The sequence below is a fragment of the Diprion similis genome, chromosome 2 (genome assembly GCF_021155765.1).
Source record: "Diprion similis isolate iyDipSimi1 chromosome 2, iyDipSimi1.1, whole genome shotgun sequence".
NCBI classification, from domain to species: Eukaryota; Metazoa; Arthropoda; class Insecta; order Hymenoptera; family Diprionidae; genus Diprion; species Diprion similis.
In genome coordinates, this window is record NC_060106.1 from 10188991 (window position 1) to 10211942 (window position 22952).

The window sequence follows — 22952 nt, forward strand, 5'->3', positions numbered from 1 at the left end:
CTCAGTCATTTCTCAACACCATCGAACGGCCAAACCCTAATCTTAGCCGAGTAGCTTGACCCAACCGTTGGGCCATTTGCAGTGAATGTGTTAAGCAACTTCTGGGTTTGAATTCTTACTTCGAGTAATTGTTTCATTTCGAAATCAACGTTAGATCGACAACGATAGACAATGACACATTTGCCACAGAATTTATCAGTGGATCCATCTGTCACACAACAACGTAATACCTGCGGCTCTTTTGCAAGTGCCGCACTCCATCGTCCAGACTCTAAAAGTAGTGAGCATCAGGACTTGAATACTTATTTATTTAATGCAAAACATTCTTTAAATTCAACCAAACCTATTTAAACTGTATTGAATATCTTATAGGACAATGAGAGTATTACCAAGTGGCGGAGGTGGCATCATTTGGTAGTATATTACAATTGCTTGTCTGCCGCCTTCCACAAAAAAACTACTGAAGGTATTCACATACTCGTCTTTATCAAGAATGCCTTCCTCCAGAAGACCTGGATCTGTGTTCAAAATGTATGCAACCATTTCCAACACATGCTGGTGCGTTGTTTTTAATAGTGCTTGCCTTGCAGTACGATTTTCTTTATACTTTGCCTATAAAAAGTTACAAGTTTTTAAATTTATCAAGTGTGAAATAAAAAAATACATACATATACATCATATGCACACGATTGTTCATGGCTAACTCTTGGGTTTGATCTTCAAATTCTAAATCACTACTACACAAACGATTAATAGATTCATAAACAATATTAGTAAATGTTCATTCAAGAAAAGTGATATTGACTTACAATAACATTGTCATGAGTACGAATAAAATCCCAGTTAAATAGAAAATTGATCTGTTATGAATTAATAGCTTCAAGAGAAATGTGACCGCTGTACTTTGAAGGAGATTATTGTAAACATACCAAGCGTTCCTTCATACTCTCTGTTGGTAGACCTTCTTTGGCTCCGATTCTCCTTTTGAGTAAATCAGAAATGCGTCGGTCAATGGCAGGCATAGTATAATCCCGCGTCGCATAATATGTTGATATATTTGCCATTCTGTCATATATTTGAATCTATGAATACGATATAATATAATTGTCCTCCGTGAACAAAATATTGACTGCTTAATAATATCAATATTTTCGATATATGCTGATAACGTTAAGCATTTAGCAAATGCTTTGTTGATAATCGTCAATCTTAAAATGTGATAACGCAACTCGTATCATATTGACACTTTACAAGTTTCCTGACATTTAAACTGTTAAGAAACAATATAGATCAGAAAAAAACAAAATTATTCAAATATCAATTTTCATCTACAACTTTAGTGTTTTGTCATTGTTCTGAAGTTCATATTACATTTCAAACTACTATTTTAAGATTGGACTACTGTGTGGGATCATCAAGTAGCTATTTTACACTCAAATTAATGAAATAACTAAATACTAAGGCCTGTGATATTTTAATACAAAAACATTGATCATAAAATCGGTACTAATTAAGTAAATACGTTCATTGCAGAAAAAAGCCCTTTTTATCACAGAAGGTTTACGACCCTGGGTAACTCTAGTCTAAAGAATTATGTGAATTACAAATTAAATGAAAAGGATTTTCTCGAAATACAAATAATAGTAAATCATTTTCTTTGGCAATGTTCACTAATGTTTCTAGAGCAGTATAGAATATACTTTTATTTATCAGCATATGTTACAGTTTGCAAACTGGTAACATACAGTCAAAGGCTGCTTAATGATAATCTTAATTACTTAAGTAGTAATGGAGTAAAAATAGTTTTTAGCAGCTGGGGTTTTACAAGAGCTCTGTGTTTTCCCACACTGGGTCACACATGTTTCAAACTAGTTAGATCTACGTATTCGTGCATAAATTCTTCAAATAGGAAACACACAAGCCTAATGTAAAAATTATCGATGGGTTCGTAATCACATGATAATGATAAATATCTGATTAAGATCAATATTGAAACTTATAAGCAGAAATCGCGGAAATTTTAGCCCCTGTTATTTACATCCAAGAGCCATAAGAAAACAACATGCCTTTTGTTCCATAAAAATAAATTTTACCATTACCACGGAATGTTACTGTTAGCTGAGTAGCAAATATCTTAATTCAGCCTCTTCGATTTATCAGTACTGATAAAATGATTGTACCCTTCAAATAAAAAAAAAACTTTTCCCACCAATTACTGTGAAAGAATATACTTTCGTTCCATTAGGGGCAACGAGATGAGATTGCAAAAAATAATGATAGTTTCTGTCAGTAATTGCGAGCCCATCTGCAACAAAGTTATATTTAGACATCCACAGAATTAAAGGTACGATATTTTCCTCAGTCTCCTTGTATTTCTATTCTATCTGGACGCCATATCACCAGACTTCCGATTGATTAAGATACACTCGTTTCCGCAATACAGATATAAATATACTTAATCTATTGCCATATTAGGAATCACTGTAAACCCTGCTGGAGAAGTTTGATAGGACATGAAATATTCTGATAGGGTACAAGAGAATAAGATCCAGAAACACGATAGACTTGTGACTTTGTATCGTGTTTCTGAATCCTTTCCTACGATATTCTTTGATACCGAATCGTGATCAATCAAATCCTATCGATCTTTTTAAGCAGAGATATTTCTTAAAGGTTAAAGTTTATTTGCAACATGGTTTCAAGAAAGTTAATGAAATAGACTTCTTACAACTTTATGCAATGCCGATGTTTTTTCATACTTTATACGCAGAATATCAATAAGCACTACATATCATGCACAGAAATTTCAAATCTCAAAAATTATATATTATATATTAATATTTTAATATATGTGAGATTGATTCAGAGCAACGAATATTTTATCATACGATTCGAAAAGTAGATAACATGCTTCTCACCATAATGTATGTGTTGCCTGATTGTCAATGAAATAAAAATGCGAAATTTCTTTTAATTGTAAAATTAAAACAGAGTTTACGGATATATAATGATAAAAGACAAATACATGGAAATGACCTTAAATATGTAGCTATAAATCGCGCAATCTTATATCTAAATTTACAGTAAACAGATGGATAATATTAATACTGCTCGCTATCCAGCAGCGGCAAGATAAAATTTGATGTCTGGTGCTGATTTCAAAGTTCAAGTTCAAGTTCAAGGTTGAAATGGTAAAAGCATTTTAAAAAAAACCAAAAAACCTTTACAGCATTCATCACAATACTAAGATTCGAATTCAATTTCTGTATGTCTGTCTCTTAATAGAAACGTAATGATTTCAAGAAGGGAAGTTTTTCCCACTTAACTGAGTAATAAGTTATGTCGATTTTCAAAGAAATTCCATAATATTTTCGTTCAGTTAATTTTATATAAATTATTCTTACGGGAAAAAACCTTAACATGAGGGTGAATTCGTACCCTCAACTTGTTTCTTATGGGATTCTAGTATTATCTATGAGTTGGAGGTACGAATTCACCCCCAAGTTGAAGGTTTTGCCGATAATGAATAGAATATCAAAATTATCAAATAAATGCTTTTACAGTCACAGTATTTTTCGTTGGAAACCTTACTCGAATAAAAACCTCATTCTAACGTTACAAGGAAATTTTACAAGAGTAAAAATAAAAATTTAGAAGTATGATAACGTTTTGTATCAAGTATGATATGAGGAATATTTGGGAAAAGCACCCACTCACGCTCAAGGGCATCTCACAGAGGTAGCACAAGACGCGGAATCATCTCCACTCGCTCAATTGGCCCAGTTTCACCAAATACTCTGTGGTTGCACAGAGCGACAGAATAAACAAGTTTATGCTTATCTCCCTGGTTTTTACTTTCATTTTTAATTTCAATACCGTCGACTATTTCAATAGGACCTCTTGCTATAAGGTTGCTAACAAAAGTGAAATGTTGAAAGAACATAGCGTGGTTGTTGTGGGCTTTTGCAGCCCTATTACAAAAGTCTCGGTTCAAAGTACTATAAATGCACGTCGTGCTCGTTGGTGGGGTTACGTTAATTCTTAGAAATATCCTCCCCTACACCCCCTTGACCGACACTATTGAGAGAATCGACTGTACATAGATTCATAAATCGATTTGAAAATGAAAAATGTTCTGGAAAATTTCACCGTATACTTCTCTAGACATCAGAAATGTTTGGTTTAAGAGTCAGCTGTAAAGAATTGACAATGTTGATCAACCAATCGTTGATAAGAAGTAATTAATAGTATAATGAGTATACTTTATGAACTGAAAAAACCTTTTCCATAAACTGCAATCGATTACAGCACCATACATCATTATTAACATTATTGACGACAATGAAGGCATAGTTTTAGAATAGGTAATCATTATTTTCTAAGGGATCGATAAAGTTTGTCGATGTTATGTTTCTCTGCTTCAGTAAAACCTAAGATACTTTCAATAGCGTTTAAGTGACCGTTGTGGTTTTCTCTATCCGTCAGAAAGTAGTAAACTGCTGACTTCAGGAATTGCAGGGTTATTTCAGGATCCAGAGCTCCTTGGCTGCTTCGTGATTCTATGATGCGCCGATACATTGCCTAATACGATATTATAACAGTATTATTACTTTATAAGGTATAATGTTGTAATCATCTTACCCATACTAGTTATCAAAGCTTACAACTTTTACCGAAGAAAATAATTACAACCCATAAATACTATGCTGGTTGCAAGTTACACCACTAACAGTGTATAATTTCCATTCTTAAGTTTGTGCCATGGGTTGTAATATACTTACGATTCTTCATTGGGCCCAGAGAAAATAATTTTTTAATAAATATATTTTTTTGCTGTGTACAATCACCAAAAATTTAACCATTCATCATTACAATTGGGTAAAGAAACAAGAAACCAACTTAACAAACCTAATAGGTGCTTTCAAAGCATGCAAACTAAAATTTACCCAGGAGACCATAAGAGGCTGTTTCTTCCAAGTGCTTTCGATGCAGTAGATCTACTGAATAAGGATAGAGGTGTCTACATTAACTGTGCTCAATCACATGCAATTTTTTTCAACAAAGCTGGTATTGCAATATTTACATGTGGCCTCTGTAAGCTACTATAATCTACTAAAAGGTACTTCATTCCGAGGACTCAGGTGAAAATGATTGCTTTATCCATGTGAAGGATGTTCAAAAAATTAGTATTCGCACATCAACAAACGAGATATTAACGATCATTTGACTGATTAGTACTAAAAAAGTCACTATGATGGTAAAAGATTCGACCATTTCTATACTGAAAGATATATTTACAGCAAGTTCGGGGAGAATTTATATAAAAAATTGGAATAAAATGAATGATCTGACAAATAGCGCCACCTAGTCCTTGGCAGTCCTTACGTTTTTTCATATAACAAAATATATATAGGTCCAAAATACTTTAATTGAAAATGAACACAAGTTTGGAAAAATGCAACAAATTTATGGAAAATCCGTGAGGCAGTTGGGTAAGGAATACAGACCTTACGAACGCCAAGGACCCAGAGAGAAACAGCCTCCTTAGCGCTTAACAAAGTTTTGCTACTATCGGCTGAAATGTGAGGTTCAGGCGTGTAGCTTGTATCCTGTAATAAGTGGCGATTTGGCAAGGTGTTAGTAGATTGTGGCTTCAACGTAACATACCACAATACATTCGTGTTAGATAAATGTCAAAAGTGAAAGCTTATGTGTTGAATAATTGAAAATTCGTACAAGTAGAGTAAAATTCGTAAGGTATTACATATTATTTTATGAGTGGACTTTCAGGTGAGATTACTGGCAAAATATTCCATACTCATTACATGAAATAGTGTTAATTATCTAGCTTATTCAATTACAGTCTATCCCAACATATTGTAAACGTTCTATTAGGTCCAAATTTTTTCACAAGTTACATGTTTTATCACAAGATGACAAGAAACACATATTTTTTCCTGAAATTTCGCACGATTTTCCACACACGTACAAACGTAAATATTACCTTAATATTCTCTAGTTCGGCTTTCGTTATGGTTAACTGCTGCAGTAATTCAGGTACGGATACTTTCGACGGAGTTTGATGCGCTTGCTCCAATATCTGTAACATGGATTAATCGATAACACGCAATTCATTCTAATTAATGAGCAAAGTTCTTAATTATAAGAATTTTTCATACCTGGTCAGCATGTTCTATACGAGCTGCCTCTTGACCTTTGGCATACATTTTCAGGTACATCTGTTTATTTCTTTCCTCTTGCTCATCCAGCAAAGCTTTTTGTTCCCCAAGTTCTTTTTTCACAGCCTCTAACTCGGTTTCCAACTCGCGAGATCGTGTTTCTGCAGCATCCATACTCGGACGAACTTCACAATATCTTATATTTATTTCGGATAGTTGTGTAAGAAGACTCTCCACCTATATTTGAATTTATGATTAGTGGAGAAGATAATTCCATATCCGAGTATGATTTCCATAATATTTGCATAAAAAAACAGAAGTGTGAAGACTATCAAGTTATATAGACCATATCTGGAAACCTAGGATCATTACTAGTGCGAACTCTATGTAATCGTTATCAAGGAATTCGTGATTGACGCAATCAGAATAAAGAAATGCATGTTCACCTATAATGTTCCAATACCGATATAGCACCCACCTTGTCATTGTGTTTTTGTTTAAGGGACTGCAATTCGTCGATATGCGTGCGATGCATCTCCTCAATCCTACTTTCGTACAAATTAACAATTCTTCGTCTTTCCTCATCGCGTTCGTTATTTTGTCTACTGTTCAAAAAGTTGGTGCTGGTAGGAGGAAAGGAGACAGAATCCTTGGAATGAACTGAACTATCTTCAAAGTTCCCGGAATCGGCCAATGACGAAGGCAGGTCTGAGGAATTAATTTTTTCGGGACTTTCTAGGTTAGTAGGAGACTTGAGGCACCCCTCATCTGGAAGATCTTTGCAAGGTGATTCAGGAGATAAAGGATTATTTTCACGAACAGTCAAAGCATCGCTGCTGTCTGTTCTATCGTCAGGGCTGTTGAGAGACGCTTTGTACAATCGTAATTCCACAACTTCCTTAGCCAGGCGAAATATCTCTTTATCTTTTTCCTCGATTTCCTTCTTCGCATCGCTCAAAAGAGTCTGAAACGAACGATATCTATCTATATAAAACAAAATCAGGTTAGTTACACCACTTATAACTCAAGAACGGCTGAACCGATTTTTATGATCTTTGATTGATTGGATTTGTCTCAGCCCCAAATAGCGGAACAACTATCAAGATATCGGAAAAATTCACGGATAAATAGTGATATTTGAGAATGAATGAAATAACTCGATCATGACAAAATATTTTCGAATCATCTTGTCTAGTTTAAAATAAATAAACGTTACTCAATTACTTGAAGCTTCCTTATCTGACGAGCAGCACGTTGAGTCGGTGTAAGATACCGTTCCGTTTCACCATTGTGATTGGAACAGTGCACAACGTATTTCCGCGACTTCCCAGACCAAGTCGTACCATTTAGCGCAAACAGTGCATGATCGCAGGCGCTTGCGGTGCTGCAAGCACTCCCATAGCTTTTTAGGCTATCCGCATCGCTGTCATCAGCCCCTAAGCTCGCGGCCGCGTTGCTATTTCGCGGCCGCACTGGTGTCAGTGACAAACTCTGAAATTATGCAAGAAGAATCGAGTAAAAAAATGAACAATTTCATGCAGAAAACAAGAAAAGAAGCGCGATTTATAGATCGCTGTTTTTAACTCGACCTACGTACTTATTCCAAACGGATTTTGACATTCTATTTTTTCATGAGCACTGAGTATATCAAACGTATACAAGAAATTAATTACATTACCGTTTGACTCGAGTTTAGACGAAGCTCCTAATTGAATCAGCAGACTCTCATACTGCGCTAGGTGAAAACTATACGTAACGATGCATATGCAAAAATCGTATGATTACTTGATCGTGAAACACACTTTTGTGAAGTATGTTTTTGAACAGAATATACGAACCTTGTAAGAATTTAGAAAAAAATAAGAAATGTAAGATGTACCTTACATTGCTTGAGTCGATTTATGCTCATTGTCAGTGATATTGTTTTCCGTTTAACAAACTGCGTTAACAGAATGTAAATTCATTTAGAGGAATTGGATCAGAAAGATTATACACTATTCAATTGTTGATATGCTTGTATAAATTCACGAATCAGATGTGTTTAAGAAGTTGTGCGTTGTTTAGGTGAAATCTAAATGTACTCAATCGGAGACAAACTTTTGATAATAAGTTACCGCCACAGATATTTTAAATCGAATATTAGACCAAAAGCAAAAAAAATTTAAGGACGAAAATTTATGATACAAAAACATACTGATTTTTTTCTTTTTCTTTGTATTTTTAATGTAAATAAACTAAATATGTTTGGTTCACATATGCAGGACGACTGTATAAATATTTTAATAACTTTATCGTCAAGTTCCGACGCGAGTTCAAAAGTATTGATACAGGTGGCATGAAATATAAAATAACATTTATTCCTAATTCAAATGAAATATTATGTATTTAAAAGTAAAATCAACTACTTCACTTACAGAAGCACACCTCCAAGGACCGGATCTAAGGTCGAAAAAGTCCATGGATACATAAGATAATTATTCGCAATATCAAGTAAAACGAAGCTACGCGATTCTTTTGAAGATGATGACTTTTCATCATGAAGAAGACTGCAGCCTCTTACATACAAGGTAGAACGGTAAACATGGTTCGCTTGAAAGTGCCACGCAATCTGCGCGTTTGGACGTATGTAGCACTTCATACATACTAAAAAGGTGTAACGTAAATACACCGTCAGTATATGCTTATAGGTCAGTAAAGCCAAAGGGATGAAATTTGCGCCGACGCAGCGGAGATTCGTGTCGGAGGTCAGAAGTTCCCGGGCTGAGTCTCACAAGTGCCGAGGAATAATAGCATATGTATGTGTCTACAGGATTTACGAAAATTTTATAAAACCTTCCTGAAACTTCTTTTTCTACCTCTTATATTTGGTCAAGTCATTCAACTTTTTTCACCTCATGTATAAATTTCAATACAATAGCGTTTAAAATTTTTCTGAGAAATCTACTCGTTAACTTTATTTTTTATATAACAGCCTTTATTACAGTCACGCGAATATCCGGCAGTTTGTATTATTATATACATGCTGGTGGCTTCTTCGCAGGTCCATAAATCTCGCGAGGAGACGAGTGACACCAAACGAGGAACATTCGTTCGTCCAAGACATTCTATTGTACCTTATAAACCGTCATAGGATCAACAGATTGCATTGATAACTTCCGTACAGTCAATCAAAAGATTCTGTTTGCACGTTTCATCGTGGACGAAGAAACGGACACACCATGAATGCATTATAGTTTCATATTCGTTGGTTAGCTAATAAAGCCATTTACGGCACTAGACTAGAAGGTTTTGTCAAGTAAAGCTGTTTGTATAACACGTCTGGAGAGAATCTGAAGCATCAAAAATCTTTTTCGGTTAATGCTACTTCGCTAAAAAGCTCAAGTTCATTGTGTCAAATCGATAAGGCCATCGCGTGATCAATCACATGCCGTAATTGCTGGTAATCTCGTGTATTCGTTGGAATTCAACCAGCTCGAATTTACATGAGGATCTAGATTGCAGTGTACCGTTTCATTGTCATGAAAATAGCTTACCATTAACTCAGCGACTCTCGAAACTTTGTTATTGTTATACCATACTACCTGTTAAACCGAAAGTAAGCCTATTCCGCGAGCTACAAGTGGCTGTCATTGCTCGATTCGGGTGACTAGCTGCATGAATATTGATACATATACTATACACATCGTGTGATCTTTCTCAATTTGGGTCGAGCCCGAGCGTTTCCAGCGTGAATTTTGACCGCAATCTACCGTTTCTTGGACAATGACTTAATTCAAAAAGAGAGGAAAAACGTTAGAACGATAGTAAGTAGAATAATCGACAAATGACTAATGCACAATGACTACACCAGGACTATTGAAGAAACCCCGCTACAAGCTTACTTGAAATGTAAGTCCTGAAAAATATTCCAACTAATAACGTATTCCGTCAGGTGAATAGTTAGCTGTCTACTTGATAAGCATTACACATACATACCTTGCCAGTAAGTAATTAGAATCCGGGTTAATTAACGCAAATTAATTACGAACGGTCGTTGACTCTGTCGGCTGTGTATAATACCGGTCATAATTATAACGATTGGTCAGTGGAACTTTCAAGGAAATTAACTTTGCTGTATTACATTTTTCTCTCGGTATACATCAACACAATATCAAACGTTGATCGTGCAGTTTGTTTACCGGATAGATTCAGATTTCTCGTCTCGTTCGTACGTTATAAACAACGTTGATCGTTTACAACTGACAGACTTTGCCGCGGTATTCAACACCGCGTAAGCTTAGCTGGTGGATACATAAGCAGGTCTAGCTAGGTGAAAATGTGTTCCAGTGTTATACGACGTAAAACAAATTACAACGTGATATACATTATCCAAAGAATATTTGCGATGAGAAAAATCTCGTCAATGACTGTTTACGAATGGTTATAAAAACGCGACGATGATCGTGAGGTACGTGGTACCACTTGGTAGCGAATCATTCATTGTTACAAAAAGTGGATGATCTCGATAAAACGATGATAACGACGTCGGTGATCAATCAGACTTACGAGAGATCGGTGCCGGGGCGAACTGACTCCATTCTCCGTGATGGCGGGGAAGAACTCCTGCGGGTGCCTGGTGTTCCCTTGGAGGTGGTGGACGGCTGAACCCACGGGGGTCCTGTGATGCTGGTGTGCCAGGGTACGTTCCCCGCGCACGCGTAAACTCCCGGCGCGTCGAAGGGGCGCCGGAGATGGCCGGGGAATGCGCGAATTTTCGCCCGACGTCGGGGACGGCGTCTGCAAGGGCGTCGAAGAGACAGCGGCGTTCGCCGACGTCGGGGGCGATTTCATAACGACGCTGATACCGCCGGGGGGATCCGGGACGCCGGGAGCGGAGGATTGCCCAGAACTCCGGGCCGAAGTTAAACTCAGCGAGTGGAGCGAGCGTTCACTTCCATGACGAGCCATTCTGTTGGTCCAGCTCATGCTGAATGCGCTGTAAAAAAATTTTATATCGTCGAGTGGAATTAGTATCAGTCAAGAGAATCCATTCACGGATTCGTGTAGAGTATGATCGTAAAGCATTCGGTTACCTGATCGGGATCAATTAAATAATATAATCAATCGTTCTGGTTGCAGGATTTTATTGGATATTAATTGCTAAGCGATTTTGAATTTCTACACTCTGTTTTTGTCGCATTGTTGTCAGTTGGATCATAAATAATTATTATGTAATTTATGGGGGGGGGGGGGGGGGGAGGGGGGGGTCACTTTATCGCGGTTCATCGCCAAGTTAAATTTTAATACCTGCTACAAGGAGGGAAAGGATTATTTGAGACGAAGCATGGCATTCAACCGATGTAAATTTTTTGTTGGCTAGATTCATTCACTTATTTTTTTCGAATGACTAAATCATCTTGACAAAGAAACTAAACGGAAATTGTATTGGTATTTGGAACAAATAAGGAATTCTAGATTTAAGTGAATGGGCGCCAAAAAAATCTGTTTTGTTTATTCAAGAATTCCTTTCCCTCCGTGTATTAATGTGAGAACATTCTCTAATACCCAGCGATTATATAAAGATGGTCCATAATTATTGTTCAACTGCACTCATTTCACTTGGAACGACATGTTTGAACACGTTTCATATGAGAACTTTCAAAACATTCATACGACGTTAACGGAAACATTCTATTTTGATATATACGTGATTTTTGTAGGAGCTACAATGATTTAAGTCCAAATTACACTCGATGAGTTATAAATTTGGGTGTGGGGCAGGGGGGGGGGGGTCTAATCCCAGATTTACTACGGGATTCTGCACTAGCTTCGGCTGCCATCTTGAATTTATGGGGAGTTTATATTTGTCAAATATCTCACCTGTTTTGATTTTTTGATTAAAAACGAACTTTGTCTGCGCTGGATATTTTCCCAGTCGAACCATAAATTCAAGACGGAGGCTGTATCTACTGCAGAATCTGTTCTGAATTCTGGATTGAAACTACCAATAAACCCAGCTAACCATTAGAAAAAGAAAATAGTGATATCGAAAAATTGCAATTTCAGGTTTTTTTTTTGTACATAGCTACTTAAAAAAAGTGGTTTGTTTCTACTTGTGTGCATGATCAAAGTTTTGTGTGATGACCACAAACTGTTGTATAAGCGTTAGATTGCCCTTCGCCGAGTATAACACGTAATTCTTTTATACAACCGCGCACTACGAGACTCAGTAAACTGCAGTACCTACTCGGCCACTGTGGATGAGTGAATTGGTTCGAGCGCTTTCTATTAGATCTCGGTGTGTCTGTCTAAAAGTATCGCAAATATCAAATTGCGTCCGGATCGCTTCGTTGATCACGATTTGCGGTTTCGAAACAAGAATCCTGGACGAGTGATTCCAAGGTTAATATTTCACGAACTTTCGAGATAGATCGAACTGAATCGTAACCGTATCGCATTACCAGTCGGATTCGAACATCAAATCCCGGCAATTAAATTTATAAACTACAGATTGGTGGAAATAAACTGTGTAAAAGTCAACAATCGGATCAACTTTTAGCACCGCATGTTTACAGTCAGTTTTGCTAAAAAATACAGATTAATGTTGAAAGGAAGATTGAAAAAATTATCTTAGAAAACGACTCAGCACAAATAAACGTCCGCTGACAAAGAATCAAGGACAGTTTAGTATATTTTACTTACATTGTCTATTTAATTTTCGTGACCAGTTGACCTGTTGGAATATACAAGTTAATAATGAACGACGTTGTCCCCATTTCTGTGCTTGCTAATTGTGCAACTTTGATACAAGCCAGTTAGCTGCAATGTAATTCGTAATATGGTTTCCAGTGCATTTCAAATTGCAGATGTCGCGGCAAAATAATTCGACCAAAAGCTGCAGATTTTCCAAGAAAGGTCAAAAAAAAAAAAGAAGTCAATCAACGCTATGCAAACATTTTCAGTGTACTACAAGCGTACACTGACCGGACAGCAGCCAACCGGAACCGGAGACACTATACTGAACAGTATTAAAATAGAATAGAAAACTTGTAAAGAATTTTATAGACCGTGGGAATAATGGATTTTTCAAAGAGTTGTACACACATCCACACATTTCCATTGATCATCATTTATACGAATGTTATCTATCGCTGTTATTCGTTAAACTGACATGAAATATGCGTTCTTTAAAATAAATCAACCATATCGTAATACGTACGATAATTTTGTGCACCTGCGTGATATTTAAGAAATTAAGTTTCAATATACACACGACCGATGATCGAGTTGAGGTATTCGGTTGAACGCTGGGAAATTCTTCATACATTATACGTTTTCTTTCGATGAGTATTAGATTACACGCTTAATATTCATCGACCCTGTTGTGGACCAGCCGTAAGACCCGATTCACATAGAAACTGCACTTCCGGTACTGACAATGCCTCTGAATGGAACGGATGTGCTTGTAGATGCCCTGCACGCGATTTAAATTGTGTCGAAGGAAGCTAGATGATGATTTCTGCAAAGCCTCTCCATCATATAATCTTACAACTTTTCAACGGAAACGAGCGCGTAGGTTTTTTCGTCTTTATAACACACATGTTTCGAGATTCATGAGCTTTCAAACGATCCATTATTCCCTTCTTCTGGTGCAGACGCGGCTAGATCGAGACGCTCCGGAAGAGGTCGAGGACATATTGATCGACGCTTAGACACGTTCGCGAAGCCGGATTACGAGGGTGTAGCAGAGTGGGAGGACGAAGATTGGCCCAGGTCAGTAATCCGCCCCGGTGAATCGTTTGCGAAATACACGCAAGCTAGGTTTTCATTCACCGGCCATGAGAGTAATGAAATAATTACCACCGCTCGATATAATCAACCGTAAGATATTGCAAAATTACACGCTTGTGCCTATACATATGATATTATGTTTAAAATTACGCAAGTGAAACGCTTCGTAGAGTCGTATACATGCATGTATATGTAATATGTATATTATATGGTTACACATGCGGCATATACGCATACGAATTCGACTGTGCGAGCAGAAGTTTTTCTACACTTGTAATTTACAGTAATGTTTATTACAATGCCTTGTGCTTTCAGCTAACTTGTTTCCGGTTCGAAAGAAAATGCCAGTTCGATTCTGCTGATGGTGGTTTATCGTAAATCCTATTGACAGAATTATGCACTCTGAATCAACGCATCATGTCTGAATGTATCTTAGAGAATTGTAATCTTGACGAGTGATATCAATAATCCTATACTTATACTCGATTCAAGGCAAAAAATAAAGAAGGTATCTGTATACAACGGCTGAGTCAAGCTTTGATGCACTTGTGAAATTTTTTTTTCTTTTGTTTCAAAACGCTAGAACGAAAGAATTGCGGAGATCAGATGGTGGTGAGATTGTTAGAATTGATTCGAACTTCGTAAACTTCTGGTTAATTTGTTGACATCCGGTTGAACAATATATCGCGAGCTTCGAGTTTCGGATAAGACGTTATGCGAATAATGAACCCATTTCGTAGTGAGAAAAAAAAAACGCGAGAAAAAAGTAAGCGGATAAAACCACTGGCTGTGACAAAGAAGCTATAAAATCGATAGATGGAGAAGGGATCTGGGAATTGGAATACTCATTGCGGTGTCCCTGCGGATCAGAAGTAAAAACATTTGTACCAATGATTACTTAGGATATAAGTAGTACAACCAATACTCAGCGGCAATCCCTCGGATATTGTGAAGCTACTGGGTGAAAAAAGTAAATCGACAACCTGCCACCGGTCATAATAAGTTTTACAACGCTCCAGTTGACAAGCACAGGAAATGATAATGGAGAATAAAATCTGTGTTCACTTTGTACGTGAACAACGAATAACAACGATTTATTTTTGTTCGGTGTAAGTGTGTAAGATAGTAAACATGTAGCAACTCTCACATTATTGCTTACCTGCACTGAACTCGGTGAAAATCAATGCTATATTGGAATTGATCGGTTAAAGCAATAGAATCAACTATATTTACAACAAATACTACTACGAACCGCAATAAATTAGTACCTGGTTAAAATCATTCTTGCATTTATGTTGTACTGATAAGAAATCTTAATAAATAAAGTAACCCTTCCTCACGCTCACAACAATTCTTAGGGAGTAAAAATTGAATTGAAAACTGTTTAAAAAGATTTTCAATCCCATAATACAAGACTAATTGAAATTAGAAATAAATATTGTTATTATAAAATAATAATAATAAAGTGCAAACATTCTGATGCGACTCGAGAGAGTGAAATTAAATCTAAGACAACTTAATGATAAGCGCATTACGTACGACAATGTAATTGAAAACGAAGAGGAGATACCAGTACATACAATGTAGCTGCATACTATACAACAAGAAACAACGAGAGTGAAAGCCCGGCAACTCGCAAGGTTGGATACAACTGTGATATTTGAAAGTTTTACACAGAATTGAATGCAGATTCTGTCGAGGATTCGATTTTTAGGCTGATGTCTGCATCTCGAAGTATTAGCCATTTCACGGAGGCAATAATAAAATATGATAATGCAATTATAATTGTAGACCCGTAAAACTCTGCAGAAGATTTGAAACGTTTTCTCTACTAATACAATGTCGCCTTGAGATTCGATGACCAGTTAATTGATTATAGAGCAAGGACATTTTCTGATAAGATACATTTGTAAACATGCTTTAATCGAACTCCCTGATTTTTAACACATGAATATTCAAGTTACTGCATAATTTCAGGAACTTAGTGCGTTTCAGTCACAGTTTTCGCAAGCGCAATAATAATATACGGAATCAGTTTTGATTAATCTAGATATTATTAACATACTAAGTAAAGCGACATTGGTAATTCAGGAAAGTTGTACACATATATGCATACCAATAGTCCGCAATCACGACTCTTCTATTTTAATTCGCTGAGCTATGTATACAGAGTTGCACGAGCGGGTAATAAAACATCTACGGGTATTTTTATCATGTCATATATTTTTTTGTTGAAGAAAAATGGATTCTGCGACCCTAAGCCTTGCATTACGGCCTTTTGTGAACGTGAATCTCGGAATGCATTTTTTGACGGCAGCCGTACTCAGGAAACATTATAGAAGTATTATATCGAGATACACTATTGATTACTAGCTGGTCTATTTCCAGATATTACAGGTCTGATGTTTATGGTCGTAGTAAAAAACCGAAAACTGAAAGAAAGATGGTATTTCGAGAATTACTTTGGGTGAAATACATCATCACTTATAAAATCATACGCTACAATGTTGTAACTACGAAACGAGAATCTGTGTACCGATTAGGATGTCGCGTTCATTTCATTATCATATGTTTTAGATCTCTTTAACTACAGCGTCCGCCTCGGATAAAAACGTGATAGAAAAATTATGTTTATAATTAGCCTCAATCGTCGGGTAAATAAGTGTAAACCCTTCGAGCGGTGTAAGCGTATAGCAACGGGGGGCTCGCGGTGGATACTGGGGATAAACAAACATATTTATCATTTTTTTACGGTGTTGTAACATCGTGCCAAGAATACGGTTACATCCATCATTTTATTAGAGAAAATCAGTGACGTCAGCAAAAAAAGAATTCACTTAAAATATGCAACGTAAGCACATCGTGATAAGATTTTATGCTACGCTAGAAAATGGTGCGTTACGTTCATGTGACCGATGCGAGGACTCTAGGCTCGCATAACGGGGACGTTTAGTTATATATTAGCAACCTAGCCGACTTGAAGCATATTAAAGGCTTATCATATGTATTTTATAGAAGAAAGTGGTTTATTTACTAACCAATTATCGTGACAAACTCACCTTAACACAACAGCACGTGGACAAACAGACACAGTTTAATTTTGAGCAGGTCTAAACTCGGGTACCAAACACGTCAGAAATAGCAGACGTCAACTGAATCGTCGGCTGGCTGCGCGACACTGATGTAGGGTCGAATGGGGGGGGGGGGGGGGTCGTGGTGGTGGTGGTGGTAACTTACATCACTCAGCCGATGCTAGGAAATGTGTAGGGATTCGTGGTAGCGGCCATTTTATGTTGCGTGTTACGTCACTAGTCCGTGATAACAGGTTACCCACATTTATGAGAACGGCCGGTAAGTATGCATTCTGCGTTGCCGAAAGAGTTGACTGATAGAAGATATCGTTCAGTCAATGCATGGCGGATCATAATAGAGCGATTCAAAACATTGTGGTTAATTAAGCAAAGCGTTTCAAAACTCACAACATTATGTGGTTACTTCTATTAAAGAATTTTCACTTTAAAATGATAACCGAATGCTTACAAACCCACACATGTGATGCAGCTTGAAACTACCTATAAGAGAGTGCAACCAATCGGAAGTAACCTTTGGTTGAAATATTTGTATGCTACTTTGGCGGTAAAGTTCATTCCGAAATAGCGTCTTGTCATTGGTTGCCAGAGTCCACAACCGGCTCTTTCCGACGAGACCAGTCTGAAATTGGCGAGATTAGAGCACATGGTCTGTTTTGTTTTCGCACTGTAGCTAATAATCATTATCTGTAACGGCACGATCATGTCAACCTTGATATGAGGTAAGCGTGCATGTGTGGAATTATTGTTTTTACTTTTAATGCGGTCTGAAACGAACCTTAGAAGTGAAAATAAATTGGAGATATGTGCGTCAAGAGAGCGGATTAATGATGGAATGCACTCACGACGTTTTACGTGAGAAGTCATGGTAGAAAATTAGTACACGAAATTGGTTTCACCACTGGATAGTGTTACTAGTAGGACTATTAGGCGTCGGTTTTTAATCGAGCCTTTTTTTTCAGGACTGCAGCTTGCAATATTCTAGATTTTCCAGATGAAATTATCGTGAAAATTATACTAAGCTTAAATCTCCGAGTGAGGTTGCCTCTGGCCTATTGCTGCAGAAGATGAAACACCCTCGTATTGGATGATGAATAGGCGTTGATGTGAGTAAAATATGCATGTATTTTTTTTTACAGAATATTTTTTCTTGCATTACTTATTACTACATTTATTTGCATACCTGAATCATTCCGCATCACTTTAATCACATTTCATGCCTTTGAATCAAACTGTATTTACGCAGTTCAAATCAATATGAAACATTGTGAGAAATCATTAAAAAATTAGTCCATGGATTTTAGTTACAATGTTAAATAAATTTATCATCAAGATTTCAAATATTTTTGCACAGGTATCTGTAAACGAAAAATTGTATGTCGTTAATCAAATATCACTACAAAATATGTCTCATAGATACAATGTTCGAAAATTTTCTGAATTTTCCATATATTTTGTGCATAATATGTTATCACAATTGAAAATTACTCAGCTCAAAGATGTGAATTGCTGTATATTTTTTATTTTTTACAGCCATTGAAACACCATAATATTCTGCCAAACTGAAGCACAGAAGCAATTGGATGCAGTTGAAATTTTGTAAACTTATTTACCACTTGGTCGACTGCACGTAAAAATGAATCAACGTGTTAGGAAGTGTTGGAAGAATCGTTGAAAAATCTTAGCCATTTCTCCGTAACATTATACAACCTCAAGGACAAGTAGTCATCACCACCTCATCAATTCTTTCGCCATGATGGTTGCACTAGAGGAACAGCGTTTTGTGCAGAGAAGGCTAAGAATACCGAAACTCCCACGCAAGATCGGATTAATTGCACGGCTTCCAAATGATGTAGATCTTCTTGAACAAATCATCTTAGATATGATGCCAAACCCTGAACCACGGATCAAGTTTAGTCAGGTTGTTTATGGAAAAATATATCACATTTATCCTGGTATGTATCTAACATTTTGTACTTAATGTATGACAAGGTCTCTCTTTAAACCTCCCTTGAAATCTCAGTAATACCTACCAGTCATGGTTCAGTTTTCCGAATTGGAGGACAAGTATAATCAATTCACTTGAAATTCTAAAAGGGAGGTGTTCATGATTAGTCCAAGGTTGTTCGACTACTGCACATTCATAATTAAATTCATTGTAAAGCACAAATTTGTTTTTGATATATGGCCCACCAATTTGACAAATAGGCCAACTTATACTGTAATAAACCGATTCTATTGGATGACTCTTTATTTTTCACAGAAAATGACATAAAGTTTATAAGTGCATAAGCAAGGATATTGTTCGCACATCTTATACTTGCAAACATATGGAAATGATACGGCAAGTTAGAAAGTTCATAAGTTTCTAAAGAATGCTGAAGAAGTTAATGAGGACTTTCAAAAACACAAACTTGAACAAGAATTACTGCTTGTCCAGAAATATCTGTCCATATGCGGTCTTACCAGGAACTTAGGATGCAAAGGTAAAGTTATAAAAATAGGACTCATTGAGAACAAACCTTGTCAATTGATTTGCAAAAAGTAATCAAAACGAGTTGAAGGTTTAGAGATGACTGATGGAGGTGTCCAGTAAAATTTGAGTTATTCAGTCTATTGTGTGAAAGACTCTAATCAACAACACAAAAATATTTATTATTTGCATTTTGAGTAATTTTTTCGATTACAATTAGATTGCCGATATTTTGGGTTGAAACAGATATTATGTTTACTTGGATTGATAAGAAAAACCATGTCTTTCGTCCATCATCTCTTAAATCACTTTATTTTCTTCGTACTGTGGTTTTGTTTGTCTCAAGTTCTACTTGTGTAATGTATTTAAAAAGATAATTTGCTTTTGAAATTTGACTTGTATTCACATCCAAAAATATAAATTTTGAATCAGAGGTAAAAAAATTCGGGATCGACTTATATTTGGGCCAATACGGTATATTAAAGAAAAAGTAGCATGGCTCTTTTCAGACTGAATTTTAAGTACCTTTCATTATATTCTAAACTACTCCGTTCATTATATACTTTAATTATAAGGGACTGGTAATTTCTCAAACCGAAAATGCTCCTTCTCAACTAGTTCGACTTATCAACCTAAAGACTAAGATTCAGAGATACTTAACTTACTATCGGCTGACATTTATCTCCTGATTCTTATATAATGACTTGAATGATGCATTTTACACTAGCAAGAACGTTTGCATTCATTTTTTATTCTTCCCCTTATGGACTCGACCTTCATTTGAATGATCATAAAACTTCTGAGTATTGTGACAATGTTATTGTTAACTTTAGCCAGTGCTATGATACTTGAAAACTTGACTTGGAAAAATAATATTCTTATTTGAAAATGCTTGAACAATGTATTGACTTATAATTTATTTTCATGCTATCATAGATCTTTTTTGGACTCTGGCGTACTTATCAATATAAGATACGAGGTGAATGGGCTATCGGAGGTATCAACCAAAAACATGAAGATTCTCAAGATGAGGATTTGGAACAAGAGACCTCATGTTTCCGTAAGGTACTGGAAAATTCTCCGTGTGTGGAAGCATTGACGATAAGTGCTGGGTATAATTAATGTTGATAACACAGATAATGTAAAGTAGTAGAAGTAGTGAATACTACCATGGGTAACACTTCTCGACACTCGTGAATTTTCACGTTTTCGACATTCGCGTTTTCATTCTATACACGAGTGCTAGTTGAATTTGTGGACTAAATATCAAATGGTGAAAACGGTATGTTTTGAATCAGTGATATGAAATTTATTCCAATAATAACGTTTGATCATTTTAGACTTCGCTCAAATTTATAAGGGAAAAACTGTTTTGAGATATTGGATGAATGGATTACTAAAACAGTAGAGTGAAAACTACATCACACTCGTTCATTGCTGCATTTGGAGATTCATTTCAGCCCCACGACCATTTTCGGCACTCGTTGCACATCAGCTTAAGGGGGGGGGGGGGGGGGGGGGGGGGTAAGGGTTTCAGCGTAAAAAAAAAACACTTTTTTGTAAAAATTTTTGGAAATTATGGAATGAGCAAATTCATTGAAACCTTTTGTATATTATTAAGCATATTTTCAACAATATTTTGTAATTTTTTCATGCAGAAATATTGCAAAACAAGCCGGTGACAGAGCTTGCCCCAGAACGTCTTAGAAAAAAAACCATTTGCGGTGTTCACTATATCTCGGTCGGAAATTATCTGAAGTCAAAATCCATTAAAATTTAGTCAAAGTATTATCAAATCCTCCCCCCAACGTTCTACGATTATTTTTTTTTCATTTAAAAATTTTTGGTGGCCATCTAAAGTGTAAACTGCTATTTTCCACGGAAAATTCCGCCATTTTGTGGGTGGGAAGCCCCCTTAATGTTAAAAAAAAAATTTTAACTAAATGTTGGGGGGAAGTGTTTTATATGTAGAAAATGTGTACCAAGTTTGGAATGAATCGGTCAAGTAGATTGTAAATGGCAGTGAACACGGATTTTGAAAAACCAGTTTTGAGAAAAACGCGTTTAAAGTTTATTGAGCTAAAAAAGCGAAGAAAAAAAGCTCTGTCTCTACATGAAAAAATTACAGAATATTGTTAAAAATATGCTTAATAATGTACAAAAGGTTTCAATTAATTTGCTCAATCCATACTTTCAAAAAAAATTCACAAAAAAAGTGTATTTTTTTGCGCTGAAACCCTTACCCCCCCCCCCCCCCCCCCCCCCCTTCCAGAGTTTTGCTCAGATCGACTTAAAATTTTGAGAATATATTCTTGAAATGTTTAACAATAAGATAAGACAAAAAAAAACTTCGATTTTTCGAAAGTATAAACCCTTACCCCCCCCCTTACATTCTCTCTTATTCCAAATGAAATTATAACAATAGAGCTGAAGTATGATTTTACTTTCAACAAACTCCTACATGACAAGAATTCAACCTGCGAAACTTATTTTTATGTGTGGCAAAAAATCGCTGATTCTGATCTTGAAAATGCCAAACCATGGTCCATTCATCGCGTGCACTGGACAATTCTCACTTTTATTTTCAGTCTGATTTTATTCTATTTCGTAATTGAGTACCTATGTAAAATTTATGTATGTGAAGTACGTGATGAGATCTCATTCACATATGTTATAATTTCAGAATACGAAGAGGATCAGGATTGTGGGATTTGGCAGCACTGTGCATGATCGCCGGTTGGACAAGCCTTATGAGTTTGCACCTGGTGAAAATCCCGATCACAGAGGGTCAATTCCTGATGAAATAGGCGGGCAGTGTAAAAATTTGGATAAATTAAGACTTGAGAAATTAGGAAAAAGAATGAAAGACTTTTTGATTGAACAGAGCAACTTGTGCTAAATACCTCGTATATTCAACGCTAACGCCGAGAATCGGAAGCTCAGGAGAGTTTGTTTCAAACGTTTGAGAATTTCCAGTTCGTTGTTATTAGATATGCAACGGTCCTGACAGAGATCATGTTTGTAATTTTTAGCTTCATTAAATTCACAAAGATTTACTACTTCCGTTCTCCTATGTTAACTTTTTATACCGCCTAAATGGTTGAAGGAATTGTCACTTATATTTCTTTAGAATTATTTATTACAATTTTAAATTAAAAAAGGATGGTATTGCTAATGTTAAAACACGTAATTAATCTAAGCATTAAATAGTCTACTTGCCCAAATGCATTGAAAAATGCTGTGATAATACATGTATAGATTGCTAAAATATTTGAAACTATTTGGGATTGTTAAAAATTGTGGGACAACTGATACACCTGAGAACATCACCATTAGATTCTATAAAAAATAGATAACAATACTCCGTTAGCTATAACCTTTGTTGACAAAAGCACAGTAGACCACAAAATTCTGCTGGATAAGATATACAACTATGGAATC

General features: G+C 36.2%; 3 protein-coding genes across 5 annotated transcripts; 1 reads left to right on the plus strand and 2 right to left on the minus strand.

Annotated features, from left to right (window-relative positions):
• Positions 1-5: 5 nt before the first annotated feature.
• On the minus strand, positions 6-1093 carry LOC124416248. The gene is made up of 3 exons (XM_046897176.1): positions 930-1093; positions 390-612; positions 6-271 (listed from the first exon to the last, which is right to left on the minus strand). The coding sequence occupies exons 1-3, from the start codon at positions 1062-1064 to the stop codon at positions 6-8; spliced, it is 624 nt and encodes a 207-aa protein (XP_046753132.1). The 5' UTR covers positions 1065-1093.
• Positions 1094-3942: 2849 nt separating this feature from the next.
• LOC124413808 (protein quick-to-court) lies at positions 3943-17126 on the minus strand. 3 transcript variants are annotated; one of them, XM_046894591.1, is made up of 8 exons: positions 17009-17126; positions 10725-11154; positions 7404-7670; positions 6658-7143; positions 6180-6416; positions 6005-6100; positions 5508-5609; positions 3943-4581 (listed from the first exon to the last, which is right to left on the minus strand). In XM_046894591.1, the coding sequence occupies exons 2-8, from the start codon at positions 11142-11144 to the stop codon at positions 4372-4374; spliced, it is 1818 nt and encodes a 605-aa protein (XP_046750547.1). In that variant the 5' UTR covers positions 11145-11154; positions 17009-17126; the 3' UTR covers positions 3943-4371. The 3 variants fall into 3 exon arrangements, with proteins under 3 accessions (XP_046750547.1, XP_046750565.1, XP_046750555.1); XM_046894599.1 differs by lacking the exon at positions 3943-4581 and adding an exon at positions 4596-4997; XM_046894609.1 differs by lacking the exon at positions 5508-5609 and having other exon boundaries at positions 3944-4581.
• Positions 17127-18794: 1668 nt separating this feature from the next.
• On the plus strand, positions 18795-22432 carry LOC124416250. Its single transcript, XM_046897177.1, has 3 exons — positions 18795-18959; positions 20448-20576; positions 22195-22432. Exons 1-3 carry the CDS (start codon positions 18795-18797, stop codon positions 22408-22410), a joined length of 510 nt encoding a protein of 169 aa, XP_046753133.1. The 3' UTR covers positions 22411-22432.
• The last annotated feature ends 520 nt before the right edge of the window (positions 22433-22952 follow it).

What these genes read in the sequence shown, in the direction of transcription:
- LOC124416248 (XM_046897176.1), bottom strand. Translation starts at nt 1,064, where the DNA reads ATGGCAAATATATCAACATATTATGCGACGCGGGATTATACTATGCCT. An exon ending in AGAGTATGAAGGAACGCTTG is followed by an intron (nt 613 to 929) that starts GTATGTTTACAA and finishes AACTTTTTATAG; the next exon opens with GCAAAGTATAAAGAAAATCG. An exon ending in GATGCCACCTCCGCCACTTG is followed by an intron (nt 272 to 389) that starts GTAATACTCTCA and finishes CACTACTTTTAG; the next exon opens with AGTCTGGACGATGGAGTGCG.
- LOC124413808 (XM_046894591.1), bottom strand. Translation starts at nt 11,144, where the DNA reads ATGAGCTGGACCAACAGAATGGCTCGTCATGGAAGTGAACGCTCGCTC. An exon ending in AACAAAAACACAATGACAAG is followed by an intron (nt 6,417 to 6,657) that starts GTGGGTGCTATA and finishes ATTCAAATATAG; the next exon opens with GTGGAGAGTCTTCTTACACA. An exon ending in GTATAGAACATGCTGACCAG is followed by an intron (nt 6,101 to 6,179) that starts GTATGAAAAATT and finishes TCCATGTTACAG; the next exon opens with ATATTGGAGCAAGCGCATCA.
- LOC124416250 (XM_046897177.1), top strand. Translation starts at nt 18,795, where the DNA reads ATGGTTGCACTAGAGGAACAGCGTTTTGTGCAGAGAAGGCTAAGAATA. An exon ending in CACGGATCAAGTTTAGTCAG is followed by an intron (nt 18,960 to 20,447) that starts GTTGTTTATGGA and finishes ATGCTATCATAG; the next exon opens with ATCTTTTTTGGACTCTGGCG. An exon ending in AGACCTCATGTTTCCGTAAG is followed by an intron (nt 20,577 to 22,194) that starts GTACTGGAAAAT and finishes TTATAATTTCAG; the next exon opens with AATACGAAGAGGATCAGGAT.